The sequence below is a fragment of the Nelumbo nucifera genome, chromosome 1 (genome assembly GCF_055504915.1).
Source record: "Nelumbo nucifera cultivar China Antique chromosome 1, China Antique-T2T, whole genome shotgun sequence".
NCBI lineage: Eukaryota > Viridiplantae > Streptophyta > Magnoliopsida > Proteales > Nelumbonaceae > Nelumbo > Nelumbo nucifera.
The window spans coordinates 100,735,027-100,758,859 of NC_142649.1; the positions used below are offsets into that span (position 1 = coordinate 100,735,027).

Consider the following 23,833-nt stretch of genomic DNA (forward strand, 5'->3'; position numbering starts at 1 on the left):
AGGGTCCAATTAATTATTGTTGCAACACCCATTGCAACAATGTGCTTTAATCGAATTACAAGGTGCTTGCTCGCTCATGCGGGGTTTCAACCATTGTTGCAGCAGCACCCATTGCAATTTCTGCAGGTTTCTACCCTGGGCAAGTTATTCTCTTTCACTAGTTTTTGCTTGATAATTTCTAGGAACTAGGATCCTATATTTCTAAAGCTATCACTTGTCGGTATGAAGAGAAGAAAATCATCATCTATCAACAACCAATTACAGAAGAGCCAGCAGGGTGCGGCCACGGAGGGTATACAGTTGAGGAATCATTTCCTTTATGGTGAAACATCAATTATGATCTGGTAGTGTTTAAAGAGGCAATAATGAATTCCCATAACCATCTGCTTTATATGTTAACCATCTTACTGGATAACTTAATATATAAATAAAAAGCTCAACCCTATAGGGGTTATCCGAATTTAGGTTTCAACAGAACTAAATGGACGAGGAAACTTCCACCTTGTCTGTTTGTGGTGCAGCTATGGCGTTTTCCACCTTTGGTGCTTTTTGCTTCCCAACAGTCTTTGTTTCAAGGAATTGGGAACCAGTCAAGTCAAATCGGAATCAGAGATGCTTGTTTTGCAGGCGGGGTGGTGGCGGGGGGGGGGGGGGGGGGGTACATATCACACTCATGGGTTGCAAGTCCTACTCGTTACTAGTATGGTGATTGGTGATCAGTCTTTGATTTGGGAAACCTGACATGTGCAGATTTGTTCAAGAACATTATACTAACGCCCCCCTCCCCCCCCCCCTCTCCTTTTTTTGGTGCCCTGATGATAGATATAGCAAAAGAAAGAAACTAATACCTGCTTGGCAAAGTGGGCAGAAATTTAATGATAAAACAAAATGCCAATAACCAGTAGAAATGTGAACCTTGAAGCATTTTTTTTTGTCCTGCCAAAAACACTAATACCTGCTTGGGCCTTGGCAAAGGATAAGAATCACTTGTCTCAGTGTAATTTGCTACCCAATACCCATCCTGAAAGAACAGAATATGGCTGAGGAAACTTGACTGCGAAGATTGAGGAAACAGCCTTGAATAAAAGAAAGGGTTTTCAAGGAAAGTTTACTTTCAAGACTGACTGAAGAAACAAACAGGAATTTTAATGGTAGGGAAATAAAAATAGGACTATGAACCTGTCATCTCATAGATAGCATCATTGGCCTAAAATACACTGAAGCTGCTTTGTTTGCATGGCCAGAGCCCAGGGAAACACCAATTCTAGTAGGGCTGCAACCAAGATAGAGGAGAATTTTAACTTTTAAGTCAACATGATATGCATTTAATTGAATATCAATTTGCATTTCAAAGGGCAAAATGAGCTTGTACATACACACCATTTCCCAAGAAAATATGCACAGATAGCAGTTCCAGGTCTGTGTGAAGCACCAGGGTTACTTTCTGTTTGAGCTACCAAGACACTGTTGACCAATCCTTCAAAATGTTCAGGCTCTGTTTCTTAGACATGCTAGGCTTCTCTGTTTAGCCAATGCCAAATATTCATGGGACTGCAGTAAAAAATCCCTAGGAAAAATGCGCTGCAATAGTACAGTGTTGCAGGAAAAGCAATTGACAAAAAATTAGATTTCCATTTAGAGAGGTAGATGAGGGGAATGTTTATTATATGATATTCTCCTCATCACTAATGTATAGAAATTTTAACAAGAGAAAGGAATTGGTGGCTCAGAGCAAAATGAGTAGTACATAGCATGTTTTGCAGATATGAAGTGGAAATAAGAGTATTAAGGACAGTTGGTATAAATTAAAGGAAAAACCATTTAAATGAAACAGAGGGGTGCGGACATACAATTGAAGGATAAAAGTCATAAGACTATTGATATTGAGAGAAAAAGATATAGGCTGAAGTTGGGTAATATCTGATGTTCCAGAGCACAAAGCTTCAGGTAAAATGAGAGGAAAGCAACAAAAAGCACAATTTTGGGTAAATATAGAAGCATCAATTTAAAGGATCCTAATGATCATGTGGGAAGATAATGAAAAATAAGAGAGGTTGTATGGAGAACAAGAATTTCGAGAAAGAAGTTAGATAAGGGATGCAATCTAGAAGTTTGTGAGGTCAACCCAAGTTAAGATTTGATAATGGAAAATGTTTGCATCAAGAGATAGTAGGGAGGAATTGAACATAACAGGTGCCAAAAATAAGTTGGTAAAACATAAGACAGAAAATGGGTCAGGTCCAATTTAGAGGCAAGTGATAAAATACTCAATACTGTTGACAAAATAATGGAAACAGAACAGGTCCAAATTATTAATATTCAAATTATTTATGTTAGTAATACAGCTAACATCTAATGAAAAATTCCCCAAAATTCAAAGTCATCCTTAGTGCCAACATGACCAGTCACAGTCAACTACAAAAGATGGATACACTTAATATATGAGAACATTGATATATGATACAAGAACATTGTTAGGAAGCTAAATGTAATCTATCTGAGCCCCTTTTTGGGAGCACTTAAAATAAGTGCTTATTCGAATAAGTATTTATTTTAAATGGTGGGACCACACAATAAGTGAAAAATAAGCACTTATTCATGTTTGGAAAAAAAACCCAGAATAAGTGCTTATTTTGAAAACAAGCATTTCAAAAATAAGCCAGAATTGTGTGGCTTTAAGTGCTTATTCAATGAGTACTTATTTCTTTTTCTGGAACAAGACTGTCCCCAATGTTTTGTTCATTCTCCAGGGACTGTCCCTATCTTTAAAAGAAGATTACTGTTCACTTCTCTCTCTCTCTCTCTCTCTCTCCTCTTGTTCCTTCTACCGTCATAACTGAGTCTTTCCAGAACCACCACTGTCTCTCTCTCCTTTTATTTATTTATCTCTTTCTTCTTCCCCCTCCTCTCTCTCTCTCTCTCCTCTTTTTTTCTTTCTTTCCTCCTCTCTTCCTCACACCACTGCAGTGGTGAACATGGAAACAGGTTCAGTTATGGGAAAAGTATTTATTTATATTTTTTATTTGTCTTTGTATTTATCCAATATATGACTGTTAAGTTAGGCTATAATTGTCATTTCTGCAAAAATACAAGTACTTAAGAGATAAGTGGCTCACCAAACACTGCAACACAAATGAGTATTTAAAATAAGTAGAAGTGATTTGAGAAAAGACCTCCCAAACACTAATATGTACTTATTTGAATAAGTACTATGACATTATACAGATAAAAGTAAGTGTTAAATAATTTAAAGGAAAGATGAAGCTATGAAGTATGAGTAGTCCCAACTTTACATGAGAAATCAAGCAAAAAAATCATTTACAGATCCACTACGTCAAAGTTACAAAGAAGAAAACTACCAAAAGTTCTCTCCCAAAAGCTGCTGGCAAACACATACAAATGCCTATAAACTAGGAAATTAATCCAACATGGAAAGACTTTTCTACCCAGTTGTTACACAATGACCACTCTGGAAGCCCTCTGTTCAACAAAAGACCTTTCGGATTTAGAGATGTCTCTTCAAATCTATATGATAGGTAAGTTCCATTTAATGCACATATACTTCACCATATCAGCAAAAGTAAGATTCAGATAAGCAAAGGGTTCCTAGAACTACTTGTATACCATTCATAGTTTTTTTTTTGTGTGTGTGCATCAGTTCATTCAAGTATATTTATTGGTATGTGAGCAAAAGGCATTTTCCAAGGATGTATAATAATTAAAAAAAATAAATAATATGGACTTGACTTAGTTTTTAGTTTCGCAAAATCTGTTTTGAACACTTCATATTGGTGTTGGACACTGAAACACATGATGGTGTATAGATCCGAATGATCTGGACCTTTAAATGACACAAGAAAAAGATATCAGTCTAGAATTATGTGTTATTGGATAGATAGATTTCATTGCAAAAATTTGGACCTTCAAATAAGGAAAGAATTTTCCCCTTTCTTATTTTGTAGATAACTATAAGTTGCATTGGACAATGAGCTGAAAACTTTGGCTGTTGGGGGCCAACAGCCTGGGCTGTTGTGAATGTTCTTGGGCATGACACGTCAACCCATTCAGTCCCTTGCTTGTCTTTTTGGTCAAAAGAACATTGAGGACAATTACTCTTTTACCTCACATTCATGGTAACGTGTCATGCGCAAGAATGTTCCTAACAGCCAAAGTTTTCCTGACAGTGAGGGTTATGGGTTACCTTAAATACTTTAATTACATCATTTCTTACAATTGAAAATCTAGTTGTTTATCACTGTAAAGAATATTATCAAATGCAAAGACTTATCTTAGCAGGACATTTACTATGAGGTTAGCAAGATCAGTGACCTCTGTTCCATATACAAAGCATCTGGTCTACAATTCTGTGATTCACTTGAATTTTCTAGTCTAATTTTACCAGATTTTGGAAGATATCTGTATCCTATGTCTCTTATAGCCTAAGTCTGGTGCTATTAATCTCTATCACCTTAGAAGTCCGAACTTTGCAGGTGTGTGTAGAGGAACCAACATGGAATTTCAACAATGTACGAGTCACCGTTGGGCCTTTGTTTTGCCATTATCCATGATATGTCTGCAACATCTTTCAAAGTCTACTAACTTGATTTTTGGATTTAAAGAGTGAGCTTGCTGCTATTTTTCTCTAAAATCAAATAGATGATTCCCTGATGGGAATGAGACTCTCTCCAAAGTTGATGTATTCTTATAGTGCTGACCAAAGCCAACTGAAAGGAGGGAACATAGAATATGCCTATTGTAGTACCAATTGTAGATGTGTGCATTCCTCTTAATCAAAATAAATGTTTCTTCAACTGACAGGGAAGGGCATGAGAATGAACCACAAAATTCCACCACTCCCTCCTAAAAACCAAGCACCAAACTTTCCTTTCCCAGAAATCATTTTAACTGTCTTCAAACTGATCCATTTTTGAAGAAAGAAAAATAATTCTTACAAACGGTTATCAACATTTTTCCCAGATATGAGTTAGAATTACAAACTAGCTTTAAATAGAATGATTGGCGAAACAGGATTCATGTAGCCAGCCCCATATAGTTGGGATAAGGCATGGATGATGATGATGATGAGTTAGAATCACAAACATAGCACATTTTAAGATAAGTTATAATAGGAAAAAAAGGAAGGGAAGGCAAGATAAAATAACTCTTTAGAATCCCACATAAGAAATCCCCAAGTAGGAACCCTGAAGCCACGCACCTAACAATGGAGATAAATGTAAGAGCTCAAAAGAAAACAATCCTTGCTAGCATCACTTACAATATCTCTGAAGCCAACATTTAGGGATCCCTAGTGACACCTCATAAGAAGCCCATATTTAGGGATCTCTGAAGCAACCTGCTTGACAATAGAATAAATGTGAAGTGCTGACAACAGAATAGTCCCTGGAACCATCATGTTCCCAGTCACAAGTCCAATTTCTGAGTGGCTTAAAGGAACTGATAACAAACTGCCCGAGGAAATAAAAAATGTAATCATGGGAAGTTCAACCTTGATCCCATCACTATTGCCCCATGGCATGTAAAAAGATGGTTCAGTTCCCCTGTAATATCTCCTTTCTGATTTGTTTCCACCATGTGAATAGATCCCATCCTTTGCATCCTTAATAAATACAGTTTATGGAAGTAACTATCATGACAATAAACATTTACGCATCCATACGATAACTTCCAAAGAATTAAGCTATTTGAGAACATAATATAATGCAACAGACATCATTTTTAGTTTGTACCATAACAACATTTTCTTCTGGAAGAAAGCAATCTGTGCCTGTCTATTGAAGCCATTAAACAAACAACTTGAAATAGCATCTGCACCAAGTTTTTTTCCTCATTCTCAGGCCTTTTTTTTGGGTTTCAGTGTCCAATAAAAAGCTCAAAATGGGTTTTTACAATTGACAGAAATGTTGTTCTCTATAAGTGATAGCAATATTGTAAGAGTTGGACTGTTCATAAAACCAGAAAGGCCACCAGGTCACAGGTTAAGCAGTTCAACCACTGAGTTGACCCAGTGACCCATGATATCATATATCTATCTATATATACATATATATATATATATATATAATATTACATACCGTAACATGTGTATTGGTTGTGGTTTAAAGGTCATTTTTCTGATCTCCATTCAAGTGATTCAGGTTCAAGTCTTGTAAAACATGTTTTTCTATACATGTTTGCTGTCTGTCATCTCTCTGAGACAAATTATATCGATATCAATTACAATAAATAAATGTCATAATCTTGTTGTCCAATGTTTGATTTAAAATTGGAGACCCTTGAATGAATATGCACCCTTTGCATGATACACTTGCAATAAGGTAATTCAAGCACCAAGGAGAACATAAATTACCAGTAACCTCGTAATAAATCTAAATCTGCACCCTAGTCATGTACTTTGCCTTTATTGCTTTTGCTTTGTTACCAAAAATAATCTAGATGTGAAACTATATTTCATAAGAAGGGAACATCAACACTCAACAAACGCTTTATATTTTCTCCATGTGGAGAAGGACCCATATCCCCAATAAATGCTTACCACATAAAAGGGTTTTTGTATGGAGCAATTCCAAGTAACATCCTATCTTACTCTTGATCACCTTCAAAGGGACGTTTTGAACATGGTATGATCAAAACAGATGCAGGGCCCTATACCAATGACAGATTTTTATGAAGTGTACTAGTTGGAATTAAATCCAAAACGTAAAGACCTAAGGCAAGAGGCATAAACAAAAATTCCACAAGGGCTGCAACGCATATTTGCATGAACTATCAGAACCAATTGTAGTGTCTTGTAATCTGGAAACCAAGTAGACAATAGGATAGTAATGGAATCTTACAATTGATTGAGGATGCAATAATGATTAAAATTTTGGAGTTTACATATGACACTCAATCTTGGTAATATGATTGGCATACTAACCCCAGAAGTTAACTCAACCAAATTCTGCACAAGGAAAAGGATGCAACTTGTCCATGGAAGCCAAAGCCTCATCTTCTGTGTGAAAATGAAATATTTCAGAAGTATGCAGCATTGGATAATATAATATTAAGTTTTCCCCTATGAAGAATGGTGCATCCATTCTATCAAACTATTGCGTTTTTCACTTAAAAAAAGACATTTTTATCAATCTCCTTATGAAAGAAAATATAAGAGAAATAGGAAGAAAGCAATTAAGTAGAAGACTAGAAGTGCCAGTGTGAGGAAAAAAAAAGCTAAGTAGCATAGGATGAGTTCCAGGTATAGCCAATATCTGAGGAAGTACACTAGTGCAATAAATTTTAATGGTAGTTAGAGAGTTTAAAAAAGAAGAAGACAGTGTTAAGCAACTAACTAGTTAGGAGCCTGCCACCCAAAAACAGAATTGATGTATACACTAATCTTTAGGGAAGTAGTATGCACCTGTAATTGAAAATAGTAACTCCCAAATCTGAAGTGAATGAATTGGTCATCACCTCCAGCACTTTCTGATGCTCTACTATTGTTGCTTGTGATATGATCCTGTCCGATCTGTTCATGCTTCATATTGTTCTCTGGTGGATAAACAAGACAATGAAAACTGGAGAAACCATATCCAAATCAATCTAAGGGTCACCCACCCAGCACCAAAACAAAAAAAAAAAAAAGAAAAGAAAATAAATGAAAATAAAAAGGAGGTGCCATCACACTCTCTTACAACTCTACAAGTAAGCATTTGGTTAGCTAAACGGGAAAAATCACAAATAGTATGGACTGAAAAACTCCCACCCCAAAAGTTAAGAAAAAACATCTGGTTGGCTGAAACCAGACTGCAGAAGGCCTAATCTAAGTTGTGCAATACTGGAAAATTTTCCCTTCAATATCAATGTTTCTTGCTTCCTACAAACTATCTTTCAAAATATGGAACAATTTGATAACTTCAGGCAATAGAAATCAATACTGTTTTCATAAATATGTATGGATGTTGGTTTTCATTTCCTTTTTCCAAACATTGTCTTCTTGAACATAATTTAGACTCGTGACAACAGATCCAAGGAACCTCCTCATCACAAAGTTTGGGAAACATAACTATAGTTCGAGATCACCAACTGGATGGCTGCATAACAATTGAGGAAAAAAGAATTAAGAATTCGGTCCCAACTTTTTGAGATTCAAAGGAAATAAAAGAAATTACATCCAATAAATCATTAAAAAAGGAATTGGCAAATGACAACCATGAATTTTTCTAGAATATTCTGACAAGTGGGAGTCCATCTTCAGGATAATATTTGATTATGAATAAATTACAAGCCAAATAAGCCTCAAATAATTAAATGGGAAATTTTACCATAACGTATTCTGTGGTCCCTTGTAAGCATAAATGAGCAAAACTTTATCTTTTCTTTATTCCTTCTTTTTTCTTATCTTTTTCTGGTAGGTGGAGGTGTGCTTGGGTCGTTCTGCTTCGATTCGTGGGAGAAGAAAAAAAAATATAAGGTGTTCTTCAGAGTTGAGAGGAGGAGGATAGAGATCAAGAGATCTATCGACCCAAATGAATCCATTAGTACTCATAAAGAAGGAAGACCAAGAAAAAGAAAGAGAAGAAAATAATCTCCCTGAGCAAAACTTCCATCTTTTTTGTTGGTCGGGGGAGGTGGTGCTGGGGTGGGGGCGTTCTGCTTCAATTCGTAGAAGAAGAACAAAAAAACGCGGAGTTCTTCAGAGTTGAGATGCGGAGGGCAACAGAGTTCAAGAGGACAATCGATCTAAATGAACCTATTAATGCTCCAACAGAAGGAAGACCAAGAAAAAGAAAAGAGAAAAATGTTCTAAACAAGAAGAAAAAACACGGATCATACCTGAGTATGTGTTCAGAAAACCACTCAAATAACAAATCCTCAATGAAAATCGGACTCAGAACCTGCACTAAAACGATGAAGATTATTAATCACTTCTTCCCTTGTGGTCAAAAAAGTTTTTGTTTTTAAGTTGATGTTTTATTTATTTATTTTAGCATCAGAAAGCATGATCACACTTAAAACAACGACTGAGAAACATTGTTTTTGACTATTTTCAGAGAAGGGCTGTTGAATCTTTTTAGGGTTCATTGGTTCAACCAATTTAAGACCCAGATCACACAATAACACACCTCAACGTAATTTCCAACACTTAACTGAATGACAGCAGCAGTTGATTGGATTGACGCAAGTTGAAGAAGGTGAGAGGGAGATAGGACTAGCCAGGCAGCCACAGCCAGACCCTTGCACGGAACGGAATGTTGATTCGCCCTACAACTCTACTTCGTACATCACACATCAAACTAAATGGGCCCCCTAATTCCAGAATTCCTATTACTCCCTTTAAGTATTTTTTTTTTTATTCACATTAAAAAACCATATCCATCCACAAAATTGTGTAAGTTTTCCACACCGAAAATACAAATATTTCAGTTATTATTTCCATTCCTTTTATAGCGAAAACTCTATTTTTCATTGTAAGAGGCAGAAGATATAACCACGATTTTATTATGTTCCTGTAACTACAATCCAAGTCTCATGGCCTCATCAAAAAAATAAAAAATAAAAAATAAAAAAATGAAACTTCAGTGGCCATCGCTTTTCCTTTCCATAACTCATCAGTGCAAGCCGGGAGAAAACGATGGTCTTCGCTCCTTGGAGTCTCAGACTTGCATCGATGAGAAAGGAAAAAGAAGCATGGCGATGGCGGTATGTATCATGGACATGGAGGACCATGGCATTTATTATTACTTTGAGCCGGACCCAGAATCAAAGGTGCTGCAACTGCAAGCCAACGACATGCCTCGTGACTTCTGTGGCAATGGGAGATAAAAGCATAAACATGCACGGACTGAGACAGACGCAGACATATAACTGCGAAAGCACGTCGGATGGCGTAGACGCAGGCAAACTCAGCCACCTTCGTACGAAAAAGCCTGTGTCAGCTGGGTAGAGTTTGGTAAATTGCGCAAACCTACCGTACTTTTTTACGGTGGGCATTTATTTGAATAAACGATGTCACATACGTGCCACTTCGTCGTTTTCCCTACGCAAGGGTAGACTTTGTTTACCGTTTACGTGCCGTTTTATTACGGGAGAATGACCAATCATGTTAGATCAGAATTTTATAGTTCTAAAGTGGGGAATGCATCCTAACGGTGAATTGATGTTAAATTCATGGGCAGTATGTGGTTTATAGGGGGAGAGGGCTACTAGGGGGGCTGGAATTCAGAATTCTACATCGGATGCTTTTCCCTTTTATCATAGGAAGCTTCATTTTAGCATTTCTGCGAAGATAGATATTTATTCACTGTGTTGTTAATTTGGCATGTAATGGCGTCCAACGGGTTTATCATTGTTTTTTTTGGTTTTTCAAACAAATAAAGTACAAAACATTTAGTCAATAAATGTTCATGGTTCCAAACACATACTTTATATAGGTGTTTGGCATCTAAATGTGCTTAGCTACCACATAGGTTGTTTTATGAGAATATAATGTTGGTTTTGTTTGGTATGAGTGTGCTGTAGAACCACTTGTAGCATTGGTTTATACTATTCAATATCTAAGATAATGTCACATCATTGTACCTTTTGGCAACAATTGAATTTGACATTTCCTTAGACCACACTTTTCTGATTTCCAAGGCGTGGTGGTCTAAAGCAATAAAACGGTACCAAACAAGAGGCCATTTTTTCAAGCATTGTTTTTTTTTATGTGGTGCTTATGTGGTGCCATTTTCTCAGAAAACGACATCATGCCAAGCACCTCATATATTTATTGCATTGCCCTCCTTGAACTTATACTATTTTTTCTACCCCTCTTTTGTTAACTCAACATTAGAATGTTAATGGAAATTGCTAATGTTTTAACATTTCAATATTTTTAAATGTAAAGATTTGGTTTTACATCGATTAAAATCTATACTATTTTAAAAAGCACGAATAACCTCTAGAATATTTATGGAATTTTTTGAGGACAAAATATACCCCTTTATTTAAATTAATTGATAAAAAAATGAGGGCAAATAGGGTAATCAGTTATTGATATTAAATGAGTTAAAAAGAGGTAATTTTAAGATATTAAATGCATTCAATTCTCTCTTATTAAATTCAACATTTAGGGTATTAACTTGCATTCACCTTTATTAAATCATATATTTAAAACATTTTTGTTTCTTCTCATCATTAAATTCTATTAATTAAATTCATACATAACAAATTAATAATTCCAATAACATAAAAACTTATACTTTCAAAATCTACCTAAAAAAATAGTGTTTTCATCTAGGTGGTGGTAAGAAATCAAGCCATTTTGGGCTAGATGAGCCAATCCATGTTGCCACAATTAAATAATAAAATTTAAAATTAAAATAGATAAAATGCAAAAAATATAAAAATTAAAAAAATGAGAACATTTTTAACATTGTATGTTTGACATATTAAACAATAATAAGTATGATAAATAAGAAATGTTTTTATTAATGATGAAAATGGAATATAAAATTAAAATCAATCAGAAATAAAATTATTTTCTTATTCTTTCTCATTAAATCTTATGTTTAAGGCATATTCTTTCATTAAATCCTATATTTAAGATATATTTTTCTCATCATTAAATTCTATTAATTAAATCTATAACATTAATTTTAATAGTATAAAAATAAATATTTTGAAAAGTACTTAAAAACAAAACCATTTTTTCCATGGTAGGTAAGCAATTCAACCATTTAGAGTCAAATGGATTCATAAACAATACCATAATTAAATAATAAAAAATTAAAACAAATAAAGTATATAATACAAAAAAAAAAAGAATTGGAGTATTTCTAATATTGTATATTCATTATACTAAACAACAATATGTAATGTAAGAATTATTTTTATTAACCATGAAAATGGAATTCCAAATTTAAAATCAACTTAGAAATGAAATGATGTCATACTCAAATAATAAAATTTTAAGGGAAAATTCCTAATAGGTACCCTGCACTTTAGGGCGAGTGTCAATTTAGTACCAGAACTTTAAAATGCGACAATGTAGTACCCAAACTTTCATTTTGCGATAATATAGTACTTGGCGTTAACTCACGTTAAGTATCATGGGAAAAGACACAAATGCCCCTTAAGTTTTATCTAAGTTTTTACTGTTCACCGGCACTATTCATCGTCTCCTTCGTTGAACACCACCCCAACGTGGCCGCTATGCCACCGTGAAGCTCCTCCTCCTCTATAAGAATGAGACCGTGAAACTCATCTGACTGTACCTTTGCAAAGCTACATATAGAGAGAGAAAAGAACCCCAAGAGAAGAGAAATACAAAGAGAGATATGGAGATGGGACCTGCAAGTGCAACTCCGCCTGCATCTACTGCCACCGGATTCAGGGGATGGAATTCTCGACTACCATACCTCTTCTCCTCCTCCAGGGGAAACCCATGAACCCAATGAGGAAACCAGCATTGGATAACTCAACTGTGATGATTGACGAGATGAACTTGCTTAAAGAGAAGTTGACAGAGAAGGAGAAACAATTGGACATGGTTCAGGAAGAGAACGAGCTCTTGAAAAAGAAGGTGAAGGAGACAGCGGTGAAGTCTGCTTCTTTTCTAGTTATGGAGGAGGAATCCGCTCTGAAGAAACACCAGATGACCTGATCACTTTCGGCTACCTTCATCTGTTTTGACCACCACCTGTCTAGCATCGTTGAACAACTTTAACGCGGCAGAGGACTGGGAACACTATCAGAGCTGAAGCGGGAAGTGGAACATGTGGATCAGTAGGTACATCTCCGTTGTGATTTAGAAACACAGAGCAGTGGAGGAAGGCAGCCGATGCAACAGCCGCGGTGTTGGCCGACGGAATGGAGATGAAACTGAGGAGAAAACAACAAAGCCCACCAGCCCACCGCCCGACACTGAGTACAGGGTTGTCGTCCTCATGCCCGGAGACGACGAGCCAACATTCATCGCAAAGCCCGTCTCTTCACCCAACATCAATAGCAGTGATGAAAAGAGCCCCAAGGGAGAAATACAGAGAGATGGAGATGGGACCTGATGCCACGACTTAGTTGCGGCTTGAAAAATGCCCCCAAGTTAAAAGAGCTGCCCCCTCTGTTTTTCTCTGCTGAAGCACTAAGAACACTGTACATCAAGAACTGTCCTCAGTTGACTTGGACGCCATTTTCGCCATCGCCATGTCTTCTCCAACAGCTTGAGGAGTTGGAGTTAGAAGGTGATGTAGGTGGTGTAGAGCTGCAACGTCTTTTGTTTATGTCCATTCCTGTCGAGTTGCAACGTCTCACATCGCTACAGAAGTTGGGGATTTATCGTTGTCATCTACTAGAAGAACGTTGTAAGAAAGAAGTAGGAGAAGACGGATGAAGATATGCCGCATCTAGCGGCGAGCCCTTTGGACTCTGTTTCATTTTTTTGAGAGAGAAGATGATGAATGTATCTTTTAAGGATAATTTTGGCATTTAAAAAATTATTAAATTATCGCATTTTAAAGTTTGGGTACTAAATTAGCACTCGGCCTAAAGTATAGGGTATGTATCGAAAAATTTTCTAAATTTAAAAAATAAAAAATATAAAGAATCACAAAAAAAAAATAGAAAAAATTTTGGACACATATCTAATGCTATATGTTTATAAAAATAAAATATTGGGTACATCTATAATATTATAAATTCATTATATTGAACAAAAATAAGTTTTATACATAAGAAATAATTTTATCAATGATAAAAATGTAATACAAAATTTAATGTCAACCTAGAAATCAAAATATTTTCCTTTGAGTGGTGGGTTAGTGGTTTGGGTCAAACAGATTAATCAACGATATGATGGTTAAATACTAAATCATTAAAAAATAAAAGTATAAATAATTAAAAGAATATATAAAAAATTATATATTATTTATGTCAAACAAAAATTAAGTGTGATAAGTAAAAATTATTTATATAATTAATGTAGATGAAATATATAATTTAAAACTGATTCAAAAGAAAAGTTATTTGCTTATCTAGATGGTGGGTCATGGTCCAACATTTCAAAAGACTCATGAAGTTATAATTGAACAAAAATATTTAAAAAAGTATGAAACACAAAAAAAAAAAAGAAAAAATACAGAATTTTGTCGAAAACACTTGGGAACATTTCTAATGTTATATATTCATTATATTAAATAAAAATAAATTTTAAAATAAAAATTATTTTTATTTTGGAATACAAAATTTAATTATAATAAAAATAATTTGTTATTATAATTTAAAATTTTCACATGCAATGCACATGCAAATTTACTACAAACATTTAAGTTTATTTTTAATCATACTGTTACTTTTGTAAATTTTTAATTTCTATCTTAACTATGATATATATAAAATTCAAGTAATTAATATAAAAAAAAACTTTTTCACATGCAAAAGCACGTGCTTAATTATTATTACCCTGAAAAATTTACGTCTTGATTAAGTAGTGGGTTAAAACCCACTTTGACGCTTACCCACCTCAACCCACCCATTTTGATACATATATCCATTATACAATATTTTTCTCAAAACACACAAAAAACAAAATTTTCAATATTATATATATAGTAAAAAAAGGATGCAGAAAAACAAAAAAATGAGAAAAATTTCAAAAATATATATAAGTCAACAAATTATATTGCCCCCTTACATCAACTCAAGACAATAGAGGAGGTATAGACACAACAAATATCAGAAATTTGAGGGGAGGATATTGGCATATATATTAAAAGAATGATTTCAGGCAAAAGCCTCCCCCAATCACACATGTGGTTCTCCTCCATACCTGTACATAAAAAATTGTTAGGAGAGTGTTTATTCAGTTTCCCACTTTGATAGACCACTAACTTGCAAATTCAAAACCACCTCCATACAAGTGTCGTATATATATATAGAGAGAGAGAACGTGAGAGTGGGTAGTAAGCCATGTGGCATCTAATAGGGTAGTAAGCCACAATCTCAGAACGTGAGAGTGGGTAATAAGCCATGTGGCATCTAATAGGGGCAGCATTCAAAATGTAGATACTCTTTGGTTTAGACACGTTTCCAACCACAAACCCACGTCCATTTGTAATTGAATTTAACTCAAAAGAAAATTTTCTCTCCATTATCTTCTCTCTTTCAATCTCTAGAAATCATCTATCTTCAGTTCTCAAGCTTCCATTCTTCCAAAATCGAACTATATTTCCCCTCTTTTCTGCTCATTGTCACGAACTCTAACTTTCCCTCTTTTCAATCTTAATCATTAAGGGTCTGCTCAGGAATCCACTCCAATTTGCAATGAATCCAATCCATCTTGCTGTCTTGCTGTTAAAAGATTTGCTTAAGGAAGAAAATACACTTTTACTTTCGTGCTTTAATAAAGGTATTCACATTTTTTCTTTCTTCATTTTCATTAGGCTGCATAGAGTGAGAACTCAAAATTTGCTTCTTTGCAAAAGGATTACAATGAATATGAGTACGTAAAAGTGGTCGCCAGGATTAAGAGAAAATATAAAATGTAGTACCAGTTCAGTCTTTTGAATGAATTCCGAAATTGATTGTTTCTTTAGAAGAGAATTGTAAGAAAACATAAAAATTTTGGATTACAATAAATAGTTCACTCTTTTCAATGAAGTCAACTCAGAAACTGAAATAATGTAATGACCCTACTTCTCCTATAAATGCAGAAGAAATAGAGAATATCAAAAAGAGGAGAAAACCAGAAATTCAACCTCAGATCTCCGCCATTTAAATCTACAGCTCCACGTTTTACTTGGATGTCCAAATGAACTGGAAAGGTAAGCATTAGACAGATTTAGACTTGACTACAACATTGAATTCATCCAATCCCACAAGTTCCTGCATTTTGCCTTGAGGTTGATTTTGGTGAGAGAGTCCAATTCAGAAACTGTAGAATTTTAGGCAATCAACCAAGCTTTTTGGCATGCTTTATCATTTGAACATGAGGCGTGTGATATCTTAAATGGTATAAATTTTTAGCAAAAAGATCCCAGAAGTGAATTTTGTGACTGTAAAACCTTATGGGTAGATTCTCTAAAAATTAAAAGAGGGTTTTGGAATCTAGATTATGGAGGTCATCTTTGTCTTGGCTCAAAGACATTTTACCTGAAGAGTATTACCATTAGCCTCAAGTGTGACTTTTCTTTTGACAGAAGAAGTTGACATGAAATTAGCTCATTTTTTTTTCCGCTTAAATGGGTCACTTTAATTTTGGAAAATGGTGGGGATATCGCCCATTTATTGTTGTGTGATCCATTACATCTATTTCCTACTTAATTATATACCTCATGGATGTACAATTTAATGGCACAATTCACAGTATCACAAGTTTTATCATCATGGCCAACGTACTCACAAGTTTTATCATGGCAGAGTGGCAAAATCTCGAACATTATCGAGCGTGCCATCAATGTTGAAGTCAATAAACAGGCATCATTTCTCCTCTCTTTCTACTGCTTTTGAGAAACCTTTTTTTTTTTTTACTTTGATGGATTTGTTTCAAACATTGGTTTTTCTTTAATTGTTTCTATTTTGTTGTCTAAGTTTTGATGTAAAATGCATTATTTCTCTGTTGTTTTATGATCTTATCATATTGGATTCATTACCAACTATATATATTTCCATGTTATTATTCTCATCTTTGTTTTAACTTTCCCTATTTGAATTATGTTTTATTTTTCCACTTTGACTGTACAAACAAGGGGTTCTAATTCCCGATTCCCGAGTTAGATTTGACCAACCGTTGCACTCAAACACCCACTCTATAGGTTTCTAAAACTTGCTACTATCAAACTCAACAAGGTTCTTCAGAGTTCATCAAACACCATGAAATTCCTGTCCTATCATATGAAAAATGGTTTAAAAATAGAAATGTATTTAGATTAGACCCCATTTATTGGTGGTTAGGTGCTGCTGCTCATTTGGACAATGAAGAGAGCAGATTAATTGATATCTCATATCGGTAGTTGGTGGGAAGATTTGAAAGATAAGACGTAATATAGTTTCTCTGGAAAGAAATGTTTGGAAAAACACAAAGCCCAAAATTGCAATTAATTATATAGTCATTCAAGCAGCTCTTTGTTGAAGTTCATTTGGTGGCTTCTTGAGTAGCTTAGTTAATATTATTTTATTTATAATATAGTAAAATTCAAATAAAATAATTTTACTATAAAAAACAGAAAAAGTAAAAACCAAAATGATACATACGTGTGATTGCTCTGTATTTAGTACATGGTCATTTCTTAGATAAAATACGGTAACTCTCTTACATCAAATAAAAAATTAATTTAAGTTTTTAATATAAATGATTTAAAAAAAAATTAAATTTTGAAATAGTTCATATTATTGGCCCTGTACTTAGTACAGGGGTCATGCCTAGTTGCTATTGACATAAAGCAGCATACTGAATCACAACTGTCAGAGGAAAGGGGAGGTTTAAGCAATTTACCCTTCGGAAGGGCCTTGGTGGAGTTTGGCTTGGTCAATGCAATGACCTTTCGAACAACTTTTCCAGCCTTGCATCGGGATATCTCCTATGTACTTTATTTCATGGGGAGATATTCCCAATGCAAGATTGCAAGAGGTCGTTCAAGCAAATGTGAACATGGACTTTCACTGATTGAAGCCATCAGTCTCGCCTTAGTGCAATGAAATGGATCCTCTCAAGGTTCCAAAATCATTATTTGTTTTGAAATTCTGGAAATCAGCTTCAGTTCTCACAAAACTGTGCTCACATGATTCACAAAGTCCTTACAACTTTGCATTGGGAATATTTCCTTGTGAAAAAAGGGAAAATTCCCAATCAGTGCCCTGTGCTTTGGCTCGAGCCACAATTTGGTCCCCCAACTTTAAAGTGCGAAAATCCAGTACTCAAACTTTCAAAATGTGACAATCCAGTACCCAAACTTTCAAAATGTGACAATCCAGTACCTGTCGTTAACCATTCTGTTAATAAGCCATTAAGTGACATTTGAAAAGTCAAAAATGCCATTCGAATGTCATCTAATTCTCTTTATTAACCATCCAAACGTTGACAAAAAGCTGAACAGTCCCAAATCTTAGCCTCTTCTATTCAAAAATGTTGGCGACTGTTTAGAAGAATCTAGAATTTGGGACTATTCATTTTATTGTCAATGTTTGTTATGTTAAATATTAATACTTCATTTTTAATACATAATTTTCTTATTTTAACTATTTACAATCTAGTTGTGTTCAATATTTTTTTATTTAAAATATATTATTAATTGATTTAAAATATTAATTTTATTATTTTCTTATTTAAGATATTTACTTATTGAAATATTTAAATAATACTTCATTTTTAATGTTAGATTTTTATTATTTGAATAACATTTTGATTGAATAAACCAAAAAACCATAATTTATATTGTTTGTACATAATTTCATGATGAATTTTGTAAAAATATATAATTATTAATAATGAATATTGTTAAATCGATTATAATTATTTTTGTCTTTTTAATAAATATTTTAAAGTTATTATATAATTTTGTTAGAATATTTAAATAATTCTTAATTTTTTTAATTCAAACTTTCTTTAGATAGATGTAGATAAAAAGTGGGAGAGAAGATAAATAAGAATTAGAGATAATTTAGGAGAGAAACTCTCTACTAAATTAGAGCTTAGGAGAAAGTTGGGCATAGTGGGGGAGGATATTAGATTATTTAGGTTATTGGAGAGAGAGAGAGAGAGAGATTTTAGGAAGACTTTTTTGGGGAAAGTAGAATTTCTAATGGGTAATTTCGAAAATGACATAGATTAAAAAATTAAAAAAAATCAAACTAGGAGAAAATTTCTAGACTTTCTTGTTTTATATATCATTTTAAATTCATTTTATCAATAATATATCATATTCTTATAATCTTTCGTGTAATTTATTAATGATATTCAATATCCAAATCTGATCTAAGTTAAATTTGGATCTAGTGAATAAGATTCAATCAAATCTAAATATTAACAAATTAATCAAATGTGTTCTAAATGGAAAGAAATTTCATTCTCTGTTGGAAGAAAAACTCTTTTATACTGTGGTTCACTCAGAAAAGTAGATAGGAAAAAAAAATCGATGGAAAAATTACAACCCACATCAAATTATTACCAGAGCTCTTCAATGTTTGACAGAATTTCTAGAATCACAAGAGCGATTGGGAAGATACCATATGAAAGAAAAGAAAACCATATGAGTAGGTTCCCCTAGAGGGTAATACAATAAAGGCGAATTTTGATGCCTCAAAAAATGTGAATAGAGATGTGCCTACTGGTGCATTGCAAGAGACTCAAATGGAAAAGCAGTGAGACTAAGGCTGCATTTGGCATTACTTATTTTAAGGACTTATCTCCTTTTTAAAGTTAAAATGCCCCTATGAATACTAAGTGCAGGGCCAATTGGTATTTTCTCAATAATAGTAGTAGAGATAGAGCAAGTCCTGAGGCTCAAAAGATAGTGGCATCTTGGAGTCACATATGTAATCATTGAAGGAGATTCAAAGTCAACCATTGAAGCCCTCAAAGAAAGGGCTACAACAACTTGGAGATGTCATTCCATCATTGAAGAATGTCGAGGCTGGCAAGAGGAAGAATTCAAGTCATATATGTGAACATCCACAAAGAAGAGGATTACATTGTATTAGTAGATGCTTTAGGTGGTAGTTTTTGTAAGTTTTTTAATCTTATATCCCATTGAATAAAAAAAAAATCAATACAATATATAGAATACAAACAAATGATAGCAATACAATATGCCTAATACATGGTGTATCATATCGGTATTCAAGAGGATCGGCACATGATATGGATGGAATGGTTTAATATTGTCACCATTTGTCCATGTACATATTGTATTTATTGGTTGGCATCAACAGATGAATGTGTATTGTTCATATCAGTTTGTAATTTTGTATTAATCAATTTCATAAAAGAGATTGGAAGGGTTTGGGGTAGTGATTCATATGGAGAGAAAATTTGGAAAATAAACATTTTTGTTAAAAGTAATTGCATAAATATTTTGGACATTTTAATGCCTTTTTTAGAAAATTCTACGAGAAGGGATCTACTTGCAACTATGTCAGAAAGTTTAGGGGAGGTGATTGCCATTACCAAAATTTAGGGGAGGTTTCAGTAATTTACCCTTTTTAAAATTTATATTTAGATGTTTGCTAATTGTACCATTCAACAAATTAAATCACACTTCTTAGTGATTGTGCCTTTATTCATTTTTTATGACTGTAACAATTTTTACAATTCAAATTAAGACAGTTAATTTCTACCATTAATGCCATTAATTGTGGACTTTTGAACAATGCTAATTATTCTTTTTGATGAATGAACAATGCCAATTATTCTCTCCTTATTAAACACAAATTAAAAACATTAACTTACAAGCTATTAGTAAGAATTGAATCCATATCTTCCAAATTAGGGGTATGATCATTAATCATTAGAGCATCTTCCAATGTTGTGCATGTAATTAAAATACATTCGGAGGCCATTTGTAATTCAAATAAATAATGTTATATATGAATGTTCAATAAAATAAGTATTTATGAATTTTAATGAAATGAATGGTCTATCAAATCCCTTAATATTTAAAACAAAAATGATTTTTAATATTTGGTAATTTACAAAAATAAAAATACTAAAAGAAAAACAATTATTTTAATGATTAAAATTTATGAATTTACATATGAGTTGTATCTTAGAAATTCTAATGGATCTAATATATATTTAAATTATTATTATATATTTCCATAAATTATTAATTAATATTTTAATTTTTAATAAAGAACAAAATAATTTATTTTTCAATTAAAATATAATAGTTACACATGATTTGTGTATTGGATGTTTTATATTCTCATTAATCTAATATTTTTTATGGTTCTATGATCATTAATTAATAATTTAACTTAAAATAAATAATAATATATTAATAACTTTATCCAAGTGTCCACCATGTAAGAAGAGGAAGAAGAAAAGAAGGTTAACTTTATTTTTTATTTAATCATTCACATTTATTTTTTTTTTATAGAAATCATTCATGTTCAATTGTTGTATGTATTTTGGGGTTCCAATTATTTCAAAACATATATATTTGTGGTTAATTATATGATCTTTATTACATTTATGCATTTTCCCCGGAAAAATAGAAAAATCCAAAAATAACAAATTATTCCTATGTGTCTTAGATGGCTTCTAATAATGATTTATCAAATATCAAACCCATTGATCCAACAACAACGTGTCTTAGATGGCTTCTAATAATGATTTATCAAATATCAAACCCATTGATCCAACAACAATTTATGTCAAAAATGACATTTTTCTCAATTTTTGGTACTTTACATAAATTACGTAGTGACTACAAAGTTGAAAATTCTGAATTACATACTTTATGTAACTTAGAAATTATAACGAATCTTAAATATTTTTAAACTAAAATTATGTGTTTCGATAATTTATTGATTAATAATTTAATCCATGTTAAATAATTAAAACATATTGATAATTTGAAGAAATAGAATAACTATTTATGTAATAATATTAAATAAATAACACCTTATGTTGAATTTTTTGTTAGATCTATGATATTTTTATCCTCTATTAATGAATTTATGAATTTTCCTTAAAAAAATTAGGTAAATCCAAAAATCATAAAAATCATTTTGTACTAAAAAATTATTTAATATATTGAAAGCTTAAACACTGTTTGAAAGTGTTATTTAAAATGTATAATATTTATGTGTTCGTAGACTCTCGGTCTCTTCATATAAACTATTGAAGTGTGCATTTATTTTATATTTATACATCAAAGTATTTAAACCTTATTCATAACTTTTTTAGTTCATTAGGATACACAACAGGGGGTGGTCGTAGCCCATCCCCCAATCTCTAGTGGCATCGAGATTTGGCCCCAAGTCTTTACTGGCATGACCCAATGACTGATGTACCAAGTACTAACTGAGGCACCCATCAGTTGGTTATTTGGTTATTCATAGTTATTTGAACATTAGCTTTAGTATCATTGATGTATTTGTGGGATTTATAAGGATTTCTCTTATATATCTAGTGTATCTATTCTTTCCACTATGTCCATGTGTATTCTGATACTTGTTTCTATCCAAACTTTTCAACATGATATGCAATACCAATATTCTGAACCTTAGTGAAAAAGCCAGTCTGAAAATTGAGAAAGACCAAAATAAATAATATCTATGCCATCAAGGTTCAAAATTTTGATACGATACCGCTCCATATTGGGTGTATCGTATCGTGTCTTTTGGGTCACCCAAACAGGTGTATCAGGACCCACTAGTTTTTAATAAAAAAAATCCTTAAATACCTTCCAAAAAACCAAATTTTGAAAAAAAAAACTAAAAAAATATAAATCCATATTTATCTAAGTACCAATATACCTCTGCCGATACACAGAGGCATATCACTATTTTGAACCTTACATTGCCATTCTTGGCTTTTTCACCTACAGCCATAAAAATTAACTCAATATTTAGTAGCATCATATTGTATTAGATCTTTTACTTTTACCCATTCATCTTTACTTATATATGTACACAGTAGATGCGCTTACACCAGTAACAACAAAGATGTATTCATTCACTATATATATTAGGGTTGCAAGTTGGACCGGGTTAGGTCGGATTGAGGCAAACCCTAGTCCAATCCTAAGTTTTAAACTCCCAACCCTAACCCTAACCCAGCCCGACCTACCCAACCATAACCCTAACCCTAACTAAATACCTCCAACCCTAACCCAACCCAACCCAACCCAAAGTCAACTTCGGGTTGGGTTGGGCTCGGGTTGGGCCCAACCCAACCTTCTTCCCATCCCTTAAAATCTTGTAAAACTTCTTAATCTAAGATCTTAACTCAACTTTCACCACATATATTAATTCTATGTTTTATTAGTATTTGTTGATATTTTTATTGGTTCTCTAAGTACAAAATTCAAAAAAAAAAAAAGTGTTTGAAATGACTATAGTTTATTATGAGTTATAACTTATAATAGATCTTTTATAGACAGCAAGCTATGGGTGGCAAGCAATAGAGAGGAAATAATGAATAAAATATTCAAAAACATAAAATATGTTATTAAGGTTTTAGTATTTTCAATTAGGATTAAGTGAAGTGATTATCTTAAAAGAAATAAATGATAGCATGTGGTGGGGGCTATACAACTATCATGCATCTAAACAAATTAATATATGATATATTATATATAACATATATTTATATATGATATGTACTATAGAGTCTGGTTGCCCAAGGGGTCAACCCTAACCCAAGGGCCAACCCGACCCAAGTTGCAGCCTCCTTGCTCCGTTATCCCCACCCTTCATTCTCCTTGACTCTCTCTCCTCTCCCCTTCTCACCATTCCCATTTTGCCAATTCAGCATTCTTCTCTCAATTCCTCAAGTAACTCAATATATTACCTAATCTCCCCCTCTTTCTCCCCACTACTACTCACGTCTTTCACTCTCTTTACCCACATAATTACTCTCCTTAATTAGCTCAATTCTCTCTCTCATGATGCCATGTCACCACCCTTCTAATATTGATAATCAATTAGCGTTCATTACATTTCCATGTTTGTGAGATATACATCTCATAGGGTAGAACCAATTACGATTCCTTACAAAATTGGATAAAGTATTTTGGGAAGATTTTGAACAATCTTCCATTTCCATATTCCTCTTCCATTGCCAATAACAATATGAGTTGCATTAAAATCTTGAGTCAAAACCTTGCAGACCCCATTCTTGGGTTGTATAACACCA

The 23,833-nt window shown here is 33.3% G+C and overlaps 1 protein-coding gene and 1 long non-coding RNA gene across 2 annotated transcripts; one reads left to right on the top strand and one right to left on the bottom strand.

The window, feature by feature from the left end:
• Positions 1-370: 370 nt before the first annotated feature.
• LOC104588445 (uncharacterized) lies at positions 371-9,267 on the bottom strand. The gene is made up of 7 exons (XM_088890291.1): positions 9,123-9,267; positions 8,833-8,894; positions 7,418-7,574; positions 6,938-7,012; positions 1,381-5,617; positions 1,180-1,273; positions 371-1,021 (listed from the first exon to the last, which is right to left on the bottom strand). Exons 3-5 carry the CDS (start codon positions 7,538-7,540, stop codon positions 5,306-5,308), a joined length of 510 nt encoding a protein of 169 aa, XP_088746417.1. The 5' UTR covers positions 7,541-7,574; positions 8,833-8,894; positions 9,123-9,267; the 3' UTR covers positions 371-1,021; positions 1,180-1,273; positions 1,381-5,305.
• Positions 9,268-15,152: 5,885 nt separating this feature from the next.
• LOC148803631 (uncharacterized) lies at positions 15,153-18,249 on the top strand. Its single transcript, XR_016081445.1, has 3 exons — positions 15,153-15,382; positions 15,687-15,797; positions 16,393-18,249. It is a non-coding gene; the product is annotated as an uncharacterized LOC148803631 (long non-coding RNA).
• The last annotated feature ends 5,584 nt before the right edge of the window (positions 18,250-23,833 follow it).

Coding starts and splice junctions, on each gene's coding strand:
- LOC104588445 (XM_088890291.1), bottom strand. CDS start 7,540: ATGAAGCATGAACAGATCGGACAGGATCATATCACAAGCAACAATAGT. Junction 7,013..7,417: donor GTTACTATTTTCAATTACAG/GTGCATACTACT, acceptor ATTTTCACACAG/AAGATGAGGCTTTGGCTTCC. Junction 5,618..6,937: donor TGGTTGAGTTAACTTCTGGG/GTTAGTATGCCA, acceptor GTATTTATTAAG/GATGCAAAGGATGGGATCTA.